This window comes from Bombyx mandarina, chromosome 02 (genome assembly GCF_030267445.1).
Source record: "Bombyx mandarina strain Sakado chromosome 02, ASM3026744v2".
NCBI classification, from domain to species: domain Eukaryota; kingdom Metazoa; phylum Arthropoda; class Insecta; order Lepidoptera; family Bombycidae; genus Bombyx; species Bombyx mandarina.
The window spans coordinates 4,173,571-4,188,547 of record NC_143209.1 but is presented as its reverse complement, the minus strand read 5'-3'; the positions used below and the strand labels follow the sequence as shown (position 1 = coordinate 4,188,547).

General features: G+C 38.8%; 2 protein-coding genes across 3 annotated transcripts in view; both read left to right on the top strand.

Moving 5' to 3' along the window:
* LOC114241931 (serine proteinase stubble) overlaps positions 1-3,690 on the top strand; it is a 31,443-nt gene extending 27,753 nt beyond the window's left edge. For both annotated transcript variants that reach the window (XM_028172928.2, XM_028172929.2), the window contains 3 exons: positions 530-634; positions 1,379-1,486; positions 3,100-3,690. In XM_028172928.2, coding sequence (XP_028028729.2) covers positions 530-634; positions 1,379-1,486; positions 3,100-3,279 — 393 coding nt within the window. In that variant the 3' untranslated portion in view covers positions 3,280-3,690. The remainder of the gene's footprint in view (positions 1-529; positions 635-1,378; positions 1,487-3,099) is intronic.
* Positions 3,691-11,327: 7,637 nt separating this feature from the next.
* The window catches only part of pio (zona pellucida domain-containing protein piopio), a 68,641-nt gene continuing 64,991 nt past the window's right edge, over positions 11,328-14,977 (top strand). Inside the window, exon 1 of the mRNA XM_028172873.2 lies at positions 11,328-11,607. The gene's annotated coding sequence lies outside the window, so the exon portion shown is untranslated. The remainder of the gene's footprint in view (positions 11,608-14,977) is intronic.

Sequence of the window (14,977 nt, the reverse complement as noted above, 5' to 3'; positions counted from 1 at the left end):
CTATACGTACTTAACAAATGTTCACGATTGACTTCCACGGTGAAGGAATAACATCGTGTAATAAAAATCAAACCCGCAAAATTATAATTTACCTACTGGTGGTAGGACGACGCCTTGTGAGCTCCCACGGGTAGGTGCCACCACCCTGCCTATTTCTGAGGTAAAGCAGTATTGCGTTTCGGTTTGAAAGGCGGTGTAGCCGTTGTAACTATACTGAGACCTTAGAACTGATATCTCAAGGTGGGTGGCGCATTTACGTCGTAGATGTCTATGGGCTCTAGTAACCACTTAACACCTAGTCGGCTGTGAGCTCGTCCAACCATCTAAGCAATAAAAAAAGATAAAATACAGTACCATAGTCCTTTCTACAAAACCTTATCGCAAGTAGGCAGCGGCTTGGCTCTGCTCCTGGCATTGCTGAAGTCCATGGGCGACGGTAACCACTTACCATCAGGTGGGCCGTACGCTCGTCTGCCTACAAAGGCAATAAAAAAAGTCCTCAAATAAAGATGATTTGAATACATTTCAGGTGTGTCTGCCACAAAAGCAGATGAAGCTCGCCGGTAAGATGGCGACAGTGGCGGGCTGGGGCCGGACTAGACACGGCCAGAGCACCGTGCCTTCTGTTCTACAGGTACCACTGATCTTGGGATTTAATAATTACAATTCAGTTAATTCCTAGCTCTGTGGTGTTGACACACCCATTTCTTTCCGTTAGTGTCGCAAGGTGACTAAAAGATTCTGGACAGCAATGTTCTCTGAGTAATGTACCGGCGTACTGCAATGAGCAACTGGAATTTACTTGTAAGAAAATCTTCAAATAGTCACGTATCATTTTAGAGGGTGGGATACGCTTTAGGACAGATCCTGCTTCAAACGAGACTCGTGGAGTGTCTTAAACGGTAGGCAGCGGCTTGGCTCTGCCCCTGGCATTGCTAATGTCAATGAGCGATGGTAACCACATACCATCAGGTGGGCGGTATGCTCGTCTGCCTATACGGTTATATAAAAAAAGGACTTCGATTATGATGTCTATGGGTAACCATTGTACATCAAGCGGGCCATCAGCTCGTTCACTTGCGCAATAAAAAGGGATCTTTAAGCTTTAAGCTTATCAGAGCTTAAATTGAGATAGCTCTAATTTTTTGCCATGAAATAATTACAACCCTTAATCTGACTTCATAGTCGTTTACAATTTAGACAGAGCGATCGGGATCGTCTTGTAAAGGGAGGGGGCCTGATGCACCCATAACGTCCCTCTATTTCTATACGTTCGAGGGCACCCTACGGCACTCACTTAAGGGCCTCCCGTCGCAGATTTCATTAAGTCCATCCATTTCATGCCCCCTCAACTTAATTCGGCTGACTGTCTCTTCAGGAGGTGGATGTGGAGGTGATCCCCAACGAGCGTTGCCAGCGCTGGTTCCGCGCGGCCGGCCGCCGGGAGACCATCCACGACGTGTTCCTGTGCGCCGGGTACAAGGAGGTGAGCCCTGACAATGTACAACGGCCCATAGACATTTACAATGGCATTTGCGTTGTAGATGTCTATAGGGCCCCAGTAGCCACTTAGCACCAGGTGGGCTGTGAGTTCGTCCGCCCATCTAAGCAATGAAAATAAAATGTATAGTCGGATTTTTAATTAGACGAAGTAAACTGACGTTTACTGTGTTGTCAGTTTTTGATGAAATAAAAATAGTGTTGTGACAAAGTGAACGATTGAAAAAACTCCTGAATTAATGAAATTGCCTCGATTGTCTAGTGAATAGTTGGTGTGCCGAACTGCCGATATCGGGCACGGGGTTCGAATTTTAGCCGTGCTTTGTACATACCAACGAGTTTTCGACGAAACATTATGTTCCTATGGTATCTACCTGTACTGAATACCGAGTGTTTTAAACATTAAGAAAAACATTGTGAGGAAGCTTGTAAGACTGTCCTATTTCCAATGCATCATATAGTTGAAACTATAGATGTATAAAATATAACAATTATAGGTACATAGGTAATGAAAATAAAAAAAACTGATTGTAGTTACATACTACTAGTAACATATTATTATATTGGATCACTTTAATACAATTTTATTGTAAAATATAAATAATATTCTTTTATAGTTTGAAATTAATGAGTAACTCTTCACACTCATTGTTCATTTATGTGATTGAACGAGAACTGAACGCATCACTATTACTTTAAATATAGCAACATTATTTCACAAAGTGACATTAGCTACTGTCAGCTGGCTTCGTCTAATTAAAAATCCGACTATAGTGACAGCTGACTACACGATGGAGCGAAGCAACATTAATACGACAGCTAGATAGGAACAGACTTCTTTAAATATCTGTTTTAATGGTCATTAAGGCGACGACAAGATCTTCCACCGAGCGGGTGGCATTGTTCGGTAGACCAATTTCGGAACTTGGCTCGTTTTGTCATTTATTAGATGGACATGAACAACGTTAATACCGGCACTTACCTAGAGATATGAGTTCTAAGTCTCAGTATAGTTACAACGGCTACCCCGCCCTTCAAACCGAAACACATTACTGCTTCACGGCAGAAATAGATAGAGTGGTGGTACCTACCCGTGCGGACTCACAAGACCCCTACCACCAAAGTATAAGATAAACATAATTTCAACTCGTGACTTCAAACATTTCCCTGAGAGTGGCATCTGATATGAGCAGTATTTGTTTTCGGTACAGAATCACATCAATTATTAATAACTTGTAAATTGTCATTTGTTCTGATATATTTATAACATGTGGTGAAGATATAAAAAAAAATGCCTTATCGCTTTCCTGCGTATGCCAATGCGCTGGTCGAACCAGATATACTCTACTCTCTCTCTTTCTCTCTCTCTCTCGCTCTATCTCTAGGATAGGCAGGACTGGCGCAGGTTAATCCTGGAGAATGTTATTAGATGAGACCACGTCCCAAAGCGTTGAGGATTATTAACACAAGGAGGAGGATCACTTTTCTGATACTGAGAAATATCGTTAACACAGACACTGACTAAATCGAACCCTGATCCATAATCTAGTGAACAAATAATACAACCAAAACGAACACCATTTTCTTTTTAATTCATAGGGAGGCCGAGACTCCTGTCAGGGCGACAGCGGGGGGCCGCTGACTATGAAGTACGAGGGGCGAAGCACCCTCATCGGCCTCGTGTCCTGGGGCATCGGCTGCGGCCGGGAGCACCTGCCCGGAGTCTACACTAACATACAGAAATTCGTTCCCTGGATCGATAAACTCATCAATACGTAGCTCGATCTAACGTTAACTGGTTAGAGGGGCCCATGGACATCATTACACAGACGCCATCAGCGGCTGTCCTACCCTTCGTCCGAGGTTCTTCACATCAGATAGCGAGATATGTGGGTCCCCATGCGGTCCACTGGCAGCTCCTTATTTGATCTCAAGATTCAAATCAGCCACTAACTACAACTTATACAGACTGTAGTCAAGAAAACCATTTATTTTTTCTTAATGAAATAGTTAATTTTGATATTTGAGCATATTGAGCATTCTAGTGATGCTTTTTGAGAAGTCTGCTTAGAGCAAGCAGTAAGCAGCATGGAGTAGGGGAAGCTGCCAGCTTAATTATACTGTTATCTTGCGAAATATAAAACAAAAGTAATCATATTCCGAGGATTTTTAGGAAAACTCGCTCCATAATCTGGTTGGTAACTTTAAAAATTGTAGTTTATTAAAATTAATAGAAGTGGCAAATTTAATAAATACAAAGTGCTCGCCTAAACAAAAACAAAAAAAATTTTACTGATTTTTCTTTATTCACAGTTAATGAAACAATGAATGTCTTAAATGAGAATCTTTGTTGTTTATGTTAAAGGACCATACCTTTTAAAAGTCCTGAATGAATATAGTGGGATCAGGTTGGCCCAACAGTGGGGCGCTAACAGTTTGTTAAAAAATACAGGGTACATAAAAAATACGTATATTGTCAATGTACATAAGTTATTTAATTTTAATAAATCGTTTTTATAGCTACAAACGTAAAAATGATGTGGAGTTTTCTATTTTATTAAATTCATAAAGTAAAATTGAAAATTAGTGAGAGGATTACATTATTTTGATGTGCGCAAAGCAAAGGATCAAGTTAGGTATACTATAGCAAAAACGATATAGAACAAACAAGGAATTTAGATAAAGCAAGCAATTAATTTAAATCAAGCAAGCAATTTAAATCAAGCAAGCTCTTTAAATCCAACAAGCTATTTAAATAAGCAAACTACTTAAATAAGCAAGAAATTTAAATCAAGCAAGCTCTTTAAATCCAACAAGCTATTTAAATAAGCAAACTACTTAATAAAGCAAGCAGTTTAAATCAAGCAAGCTCTTTAAATCCAACAAGCTATTTAAATAAGCAAACAACTTAAATAAGCAAGCAATTTAAATCAAGCAAGCTCTTTAAATCCAACAAGCTATTTAAATAAGCAAACTACTTAAATAAGCAAGCAATTTAAATCAAGCAAGCTCTTTAAATCCAACAAGTTATTTAAATAAGCAAACAACTTAAATAAGCAAGCAATTTAAATCAAGCAAGCTCTTTAAATCCAACAAGCTATTTAAATAAGCAAGCAGTTTAGAGCAAGCAAACGAAATTGTTCTATATAGATTAAATAAATAATTACGACCCAGTAAATTTGATGAACTAAATAAAATTTAATTCAAGCAAAAATAAACGCAAGCCCCAGGTCGAATGGGTCGCTACATCGGCCTTGTCTATTTCTAACAAAGCATGTGATAGTTATCTCTCCTTGATTTTTTTGAAGTGTAAATAAAAGCAAGCAAAACTTGTGGTATTGTGTAAATAGTTAAATTAATTAATATATTATTCCAGTTTAAGTGACCCAGAAAACGCGGTCAGTTAAAATTTCATTTATTTTATCATAAAATCTGCCCTGGTTTTTAAATTACCCATGTTTTCGATGTGGTGTCAGTCATCAGATAATGAAGTAGGATCACTTACTGCTCGAACGTTTGTCTGTTTGTCTGTGGAAAAAACCAATTCATTCCCAATCCAATATAGTCTATTGCACATTTATGAATTTTCGACCTCAGAATTAGAAAGCCTTAGCATTGTCATTTTTATTTTTAATGCTGATATTATAATGAAAGCTCTATGAGTTTTAAATAGTAATTGGATCTCACAGATTTACAGCTCTAGGAGAAAATAAATGAATGAAGCTAAGATATACAAATACATTTAATACGTTTTGGTCTGTACGTTTGTAGAGCTATTTATTTTTAGATGTAACTTTTATACAATTGTTTTTTTTTTAAATAATAAATTATTTTTATAAACGCACAGCTTTTTATTTCTTTTAATGGTCGTAATTTGAATATCGTCGTGATTTATTAAAATCGTAAATCCATTATTTCAAGTAGGTGTACTAAATGCATATAAGACCCATACGCACTGAAATTGGGCCAAAGTCGCATCGTTCTCGTCAATGCTAAGTTTTTTTTCCCTACCTCTGGTGATAGCTTTGAGAGGCTATTTCAGCTTCGCCCTAACGTGTGTAGGTGATCTCACGGGGTTCAAACCGAAGTGTTGCTAACACGAACCCTAGCAAGAGCAGTGCTTCGCAGAATCTACCACCGGACGGAAACGCGACCCACTGCGAAAATCCGGCGAGAAACTCAGTGGGTTGCTAAGTATCATAACCTCTATGCAACAACGGTGATGATGTAGAAAGCTCGATCACTAATGCAAATAGCTTCGGAGACCACTTTTTCCAGATCGTTCTCCACCTGGTGGGGCCAACGAATAGCTATGATCTCTGCAACTGTTTGCATCCACCGAGCCAGTCAGGATTTATCCAATTACCACCCTATTTTCTGGTACTAGCCGAGGTATCCAAATATCAGTTGGTCGAAAGTGTACGAAAACATTCGCATCAAATATATACATGGGAACAAATCACGCACGGTCATGCGGCCTCAATTAAGGATTCCCTTTGTAATAGACACCAGAGACTGACATAATATACAGTGAATAAAAATCCAGACAAAAAGCAAACAAACCTTTTCATCACACTAATGTTAGCCCGTGGTGGGAATCAAACCCACGACCCCCAGCGCAACAATCAGGGCGCTAATTATTGCACCAAAAAGCCGGTCAACGCGTTCAAAGCTGTGATTCGCTCCTTGATGGTGGCTACCAACCGTTTTTATTACAATGTAAAGACCGAGGAACTCACTCCACTCAATCGGAGCGAAGATCTGGAACTCTCGACTGTATCCATCATCCAGGACCGTCTCACTTCCTGAAAGACATAGATAGTCTCTGTAATACAAGTAAGCCAGATTGGCAGCACCGCTTAAACAAAACGCTAGAGTTTAAGCAGAAATCACTGAATTTCGTGTCTCTTGTTTCTTCTACAAGTCGTTGTTTCTACAACAAACACTCAGTCAGTTTTGAAGGCTTTTTGTGTTTACATCAGCCAAATGCTAATTCGCTACAATGAAGCAATAAGATGAAATCGCATATTATAAATTATATAAATCGTACGACGCGACGGAAGCGCGGTCCCATCCAAAATTATAAAGTTTTTTTTTTAATTGCTTAGTAGGGTGGGCGAGCTCACAGCCCACCTGGTGTTAAGTGATTACCGGAGCCCATAGACATCTACAATGTAAATGCGCCACCCACCTTGAGATATAAGTTCTAAGGTCTAAGTATAGTTACAACGGCTGCCCCATCCTTCAAACTGCTTCACGGCAGAAATAGGCAGGGTGGTGGTAGTGCACAGCTTTTTAGGTAGTGGATAGGTGGTACCTAGCCGCGCGGTCTCACAAGAGGTCCTACCACCAGTTAAACGAGGTTTCATCAGTTTCAAATTTATAATCCCGAGTGAATTAATTTAGCGACATCTATCAACAAAGGGTTAAAACTAAAACAACCAAGAAGCAACGACGATAGATGGCGACACTCGATCATGTCGATAGCTGGAATAGAACATTGGCTTCTTCATTTTTGAGGCTTCTGCCTGTTGGCTATGGAGATCGGTGAGGAAGAACCAGCAGACAGAGTGACAGTGGTCCTACATGCCTCGCGAAAGATTCGAATGACGAATCTGCATGCCGGTGTTGACTCAATGAGATGCTTCCTGGGAAGGATGTGGCATCATGAAGGCGAGCTTTGAATAACCAGCTGACCGAGACCTTTGTCTATATTTGCTTAATTAAATTCTATATCTATTTAACAGCCGTCTGGTGTAGTAGTAAGTGAAATGGTCACTACACAAGGCGGTCGCGGGTTCGAATCCCGCCAAGGGAAGATATTTGTATGATAAATATAATATATGATAAATATAATATGTATTTTCCAGGGTTATGGATGTATATTATATATAGGTGTATATATATGTGTGTGTGTATAATAAAAATCTTACATTTATTTCCGTTATCTGGTAACTGTAACACAAGTTCTTTACGAACTTATCACGGGACCAGTTAACGTGGTGTGATTGTTACTAAATATTTATTTATTTATATAATCTGAGGCTCCGATGCTGGTTGTTAAGTGATGCTTGGTTTAATTGCTACCGGTCACAACGAGTCGACAGCAACCCGGCGATTTCTTCAATACTCAATAAAATCCTTTTCTTTTTATTTGCAACTTCGATAATTTCAATGAATACGCGCATCATATTTATCATCGTTTATGATCAAACTTTACTTCACAACTGTGTTAAAGTATCAAATTTATCTCTCGAATGAACTTGAGATAATTCTGGAATAAAAGACATCAACGCGCGACTTTTTTTCTTTTTATTGCTTTGATGGGTGGACGAGCTCACAGCCCACCTGGTGTTAGGTGGTTACTGGAGCCCATAGACATTTACGACGTAAATGCGCCATCCACCTTGAGATAAGCTCTAAGGTTTCAAGTATAGTTACAACGCCTGCCCCGCCCTTCAAACCGAAACGCATTACTGCTTCACGGCAGAAATAGGCAGGTTGGTGGTGCCCACCCGCGCTGATCACAAGAGGTCCTATCACCAGCAACTGTGTAACAGCGACTGTTGCTATGTACTTTTTTGAAACTTTCTGTACAGGATCACACTTTTTTATCGTCCTCTATGAGTTGATATGCTCACAGCCCACCTAGTATTAAATGGTTTCCATAATATGAGTCGACTATTATCAAAGCCGGCAATCTGACTTTTGGACAATTATTGGTAAATCAGAAAAACGAATTATTGACTTTGTATTCCATTGGCAGTCACAAAACTCTTCGGAACGAAATCTTAGATAAATAACAGGTTAACTATTAACCTTTATTTAGTGAAGGTTTTGAACCGTATTCTTTGAAGGAGACGATTATATTCAAATCAATCTGTATTGACATATCAATAAAAATATTATGTCCAAATGCACAGATTGCCACCTTTGATAATAGACGACTCATATTCAAGTGACGATATAAATTCCGCTCCCAACTTTTAAATGTTAAGCCATAATTTATTGTTGAACAGTTATTTCCACCACCAAACTGGAATAAATGAATGCCTTCTGGCAGAAATAGGTACAGATTAGTAACCTGTATGGCTAGGTCAACGACCTCACACCTCAATACCCCTTACAATTTGCTTTTTAATATTGTAAGAGCTCATCTCAAGACTCGCGAGCGACTCCGCTGCACAAAAGCCTTTTTGCTAAGAATCAGGTTTCGGTTAAATATTTCCAAAAGGACCTAACTAATAAGCACAACTATTAACGAATTCCAACTTTAGGTTCTTCGCTGAAAGACATATTCTCGTTTGCAATTAGATTATTCAAGTTGCCAAAATAACCCAATGCGTGTGTGTGTATTGTTATAATTAAATATATTATACATCTTGTGGCTTAACAATAAATAAGAATACGAATTTCGCCTTTAAAAGTCAGGTACATAAGGATCGTTATTGTATGACAGCGTTTTTAAGGCAAAACAAATTAAAACATCTGTCCGTTACCAAAACGATATGTGCTTTATTCCGCTGGCACAAAGATCGATATTGCGTGCGCTTTAGTTTTTCAATCAAACCAAATTGGCATCGAAGGCAGACCACAAACAAGTCGTAGCTTGCATGAGTTTTTTTTTTTTTTGTTGTTCTCAAACGAGTTTCAAGAAAGACTCAAGACGAATCCAAGGACAATGCATTGATGTTTTAAAACCTTAGGTTTTAAAGGATCTTAAATGAGATTCGCTTTTTTTTTATTGCTTAGATGGCTGGACGCGCTCACAGCCCCTGGAGCCCATGGATATCTACAACGTAAACTAAGATCTCAATATAGTTACAACAGCTGCCCCACCCTTCAAACCGAAACGCATTACTACTTCACGCCAAAAATAGGCAGGGCGGTGGTACCTACCTGCGCGGACTCACAAGAGGTCCTACCAGCAGTCCGCTCCGATCGTTTATCGCAAAATTACATCTGCTTGCAACTACATGCAGATGCTAGAAGTTCCTTGGATAACACTTCGCACCAACGATTTGATCCTCCAACAACTCCAAAACGGAACTTCTGGAATACTTTGGCCACATTACCAGAACGGATGACAGTAATTAGGAGAACAACTTGAACACTGGACGGCAGATAGGAACGAATAGCGTAGAGTGTTCTACAATAAAGTCTTGTAGTCTTCCAACGCTCCCCCTGATAGGAACCCTCTAAAATTAAAATTACAAATGACGTCATTTGGGGCTAATAAACGCTGAGGCAACCACAAATTGCATACGAACGCCAATTGTGTAGCCACATGCATTTTATTTGATGTTTTGTTGATTTGAGAAAACGGCGACAACTCATCATCGATCGGGACGTATGCTCCACCTTCGAAGGTTACAAAAAAAACCTCGAGACATTCCGTTATGCCACAATCGATGATAAACCCTATGCTGACATCATCTCCGTTTTCTGCGTTCCACTAGACTCATACTGCGGCTTCGTTCGAAATAAAAACGAATCTCAATTATTATTTGCTGTACATTTTGTTGCTACACCACTCTGTTGTTGTTATAGATAAACAGACAATGGTCACTACCCACACGGTCTTAAGTGACCTTAGATAAACCTCACAAGCTCAAATCAGTTTGGTGCGACCATAAAAACTGTATATAAGTCTAGTTTGAAACAATGATGACATTATAGCTTAAAATTAGTTTTCATTATGACAACTCAAACGTATGCATAACAAAATCATTAAAACTAAAATAAGTTCATTATAGCTATTTATTGCGTGGAGTAGAATTTAAAAAACACGCAGCTTTTTAGCGATTGTCTAATGAAAGCTTCCTCAAAAGATCGCGATTTTTTTTAGGATTGAAAGATTACTGTTGGCCCGTAGGCCTTTCCAGTTTCACCAGGACAGGTGGCCGAGCAAAAGCTCAGCCAGGAGGGATGGGATTTGCTAACAACCGCCCGAGCGCCTCCGAAGGAGACCTAACAGCTCAAGAGCGGCTGCTTCACGAATGAATCTACTACCGGATCGGAATCGCGACCCGCTGAGAAGATCCGGCGAGAAACTCAGCGGGCTGATGCATGGGTTAGGTTGCACGTCGACCTCTTTGTCGAGTTCGACTAGTACGGTTACCGGGGTTCCTAAGCCTGCCTTTTTTTTAGCCTTTTTTTGTTTTTAATTATTGCAAGTTAATTCTAAAATATTATTTACCATGTGCAATTGTCCCTTTCCAAGTTGGCTGGAAGAAATAGCTCTAAGTAATAAAGGGGCCAATTTTAATTATTTGCAATTGTTACACCTTATAGTTTACTTACCTGTGTTACAACAAAGACTTACTTATCTGTAATATTGTGACTAACAGACAAACATGCCAAACCAAATAATGTGTAGAAACCAAGGTATCAGTTATTCCAATAATATTTTAATAGACTCGACTCGCAAACAATATTACGGTGAACGAAAACTAGCCCTATTTCTCGGAACGCATAAGCTATTTTTCTATGCTCTAATTTGTTTACTCACGCCTTTTGAGTTTCGTATCCTTCAGTATTCCAATAATAATTTTAAAATAATTTACTCAATAAACAAATAAATCGACCATAAATACGAAACAACAAAATCATTTATCCTTTACCGAACACAATGCACTAAAGCCTTTTCAGTTCTGACGAGGACAACATATTCCAATATTTTAATAATCGTCGGCAGAACAAAACCGCCTCTCACGCTGAGCGGTAGAGCCGTAACTTCTTTGCATGTTATTGCGTGCTTAGGTCATTTTGTTCGTGAACTATCGTCGACAGGTACGGGCAGTTTGCGCCCGCGCACACTCCTCAACTTAACCAGTACAAATCCGACGTCAGAACGCGTGGTCGCTATGCGAGCCAAAACGAACGCTATCGAAAAAAACGAACCCAAAAACGTCTCATAACAAAATCAAACGCATATCTCTAGTTCGATTTTTCCGTATACAAAACAAAAATCTGACACTGATTATGTTTATTGTTCTTGTGCCCAACGAAATGTGGTTTTAGTGTGCAAGCACTGTGTGTCCTGTGTTTCTATGTGTCCAAAGCACGACGGCTTCTTGAGAGCTCAGGATTTAAACTTAAAAACAGGTGAGCGTTTTTTATTCAAACTAAAATACATCACTTAATTAACACATTCGAACGTCAAGGAAGTGTCCAATACTATAGTCACGAGACGACCTTGGACAGTGAGCAAATAAAAAAATACGTAGTTGAACTTCAAACTGTAGTGATATTAGGAATGTGCTATTAGGGCCATTGTTGAATAGTCTATTTTTTGACAAAATTAACAGAAGAAATGGTACTACCCTGAATCGATTGTTACCAATAACTGTTTCGACTTATACTTCAAACTGTAGAGATATTAGGAATGCGCTTAGACTATTAGGGCCATTGTTGAAAAGTGTATTTTTTGGCAACATTAACAGAAGAAGTGGTACTACCCTGAATTGATTATTACCCAACAATCGGTTCGACTTAAGTTCACATCGAAAATAGGCTCTATAAAGTCTTCAAAGAGATTGACAAAGCTTTTATTATGTTTAAATTTGATTGAAGGGTGAATGGATTCGTATCGCCATTACTGCCGCACGCATTCCGTAGGGTGGTAGAGTCGTTAGAACAATCGAGAGTTTCAACCTGATGATTCAAAATGAGTTGATCGTTGACTCGATGATCACAATGTAAATGCCACCATCCACCACGAATCATGGGTTCTAAAAAACGGTTTTGTAATACATCGACTACTCCAGCCTTCAAACTCCCTTGGGACTGAGCTTTTGCTTGCCCACCTGTCCTAGTGAAATTGGAAAGCCTCCGGACCACCAGTGATGCCTCACACACAAAAAACCTTTCAAACCGAAACGCATTACTGCTCCACGGCAGAAATAGACGGGGTTGTGTTACCCCGCCTATTTCTGGTGAGTCCGCCTCTTGTGAGTCCGCGCGGGTAGGTACGTGAAGCAGTAATGTGTTTCGGTTTGAAGGGCGGGGCAGCCGTTGTAACTATACTTGAGACCTTAGAACTTATATCTCAAGATGGGTGGCGCATTTACGTTGTAGATGTCTATGGGCTCCAGTAACCCCTTAACACCAGGTGGCCTGTGTGAAAAATAAAGTTATCGTGCGGGATTCCAAGACGTTATACCACCAAAAATTACGCCAATTATCATTTTTAACGGTTCAACTTTTATTACACAACGGTATCTCTCAGTCGCCGAAATCATTCGTATATAATATGTATTAAGTGCGTAAGCGAATTATATCATTCGAAAAAAATTGGTATGTGCCTTCGGGATCGCATCACCGGTACAATCACATCGCTCGATACGAATGCACCGCGCGTCTCATCCTTCAGGCCTCAACGACTTCTACAGCGACTTCTACAGTTTGAACGAAATTCATTGTAGTTCATTGATATTGGATCACTGTTAATGAATTTTAAAACTTGAAATATCAGTACATAAAAGTTGCGAAGCCGACTTGATTTTGAAGTTCAATTATATTATAAAACAACCGATGATGACCAGAGCTTTTTTATTGCTTACGTCACTCAGCTCTCGGACCACCGTTTCACATTACAGTTGGTATTTCGTTTTTTTTTTTACAATAAGTTCGTCACTTCACTAGTGACATAGTGATTTCACATAAGCTTCATCATTCAAGGCGATATCCAAAGACTGGGCTAAAAAAGACATTTTAGTCTTAGTCTCAACAGTATTTATCCGTGAGATGAAGTGTTCACGAACGCTCATTAACAACGTCCTCAAGTAGATAATGGAATGGACCACGAGTAACTTTCACAGTTCTTAATGGACGTAAAATAATCAATAAGAGAAGACTTCAGGTACAAATACCGATGTTGGTCCAACCAACGCCAATCTAAGACATCCCTCTCTCGCTTATACAGGAACAGTGAAGTGCGAAAAGAACAGAAAGTGCCATCCAATATCCAATATCTTGCTAGTCAATAGATTACACATACCCATTGATAATCGTATTAAAAGCGAAATACCATGAACACATATAAAGGTCAATAGTTGTATAACAATATTTTAAATTCTTAGTCATTTTTTGCAATGAACAGGCGTTGATCTCCTAGTGCTGGGAGCTATTAAGCATGAGACCGTATTGAATTGGAATAAACGAAACCCAATCAAATACACCTTCATAAATTGAATTTAAAATTACAATTAATAAATCCTTTTTTTTTCATTCTGCATCTGTTTTTATGGAAGTAAATATTTTTATTTTTCCTTATTAAATACATTTTATTTTTAGTACTGGCTTTTTTATAATTACTTATTTCATGCTCTATAATAATTGAGATTCTTATTGTATGTACTTTAGGCTGTACTTTATTATTGTCAAACGAGCCCCTATTGAAATCGCGATTGTGACCGTAATGACTGTAATACAGTATAAATTATTAGTACTCATTACGGAATTTTAGTTAGATCTTAAATGAGCAATTAATTTTACTAGAGGTCCCGCAGTAGTCGAAATTCGACTATAATTAATTGGAATTGTAAGTTTGTACACTATTATGATTGTATTTGATACTTCTTTCATCACAAATTTCGCCAAGACTACACTATAAAAAATATTAACAAAGACAAACAATATTTAATCTATTCTCAATTTGACAACAGACGCCAAGAACAAAAGTTTGACAATAAATAGTATGCATGCGTGTGTGCGTCAAATACATGGTATGTAGTATGTGTAATGTTTTCTTTATTGATTTAATGTATGTTTTATGCATTATTTTTAAAAAATATTAGCATTGTGCACTTCTTCTCTATATTCTCTATCTATACCTAAGTGTGGAAAATTTCATACTCCTCCGTCCGCGCAATTTTCGTAAAAAGGGATACAAAGGTTTTGCTTCACGTATTAATGTATAGATAATCCCTTAAATAATTATTCATGTTTTGTGTTAAAACATAAATAAAACTAAAAATTAATGAAAATAAAAATGATAAACGGACATATCCATATTGTTACACCAGATAAAACATTTCTTAGTGACATTCTCTATATGTGATGTTCGTCTGAATATTGCAATGTGTTTTCACGTGCGTAATAAAGTATAGCGTATAACTTATTACAAATTGAACCAGTTCACATTGTTATCGGTCGGATCTCTGGCATTTAACAATCTTTCGCGAGCACGTAATTATGAAGCTTTTCAGAATTTGCGAAATTTAACGCAACGGCTGCTCGGCGATGGGAACCGCGGTGTCCGGGTTCGATGACTGTCTAGAGATCGGGCTCCGGCAATGTTGCTGCGCTAACTCGGGTTTTCGCAGCGTGAGATCAGCGCTGTTTTGCAAGAGTGAGTGAGGTGAGCGCGGACTCTGTCGTCAGCGTGAAAGGAATTAACAGTTTTTTTTTTTTTATTGCCTTTGTAGGCAGAAGAGCATACGGCCCACCTGATGGTGAGTGGTTACCGTCGCCC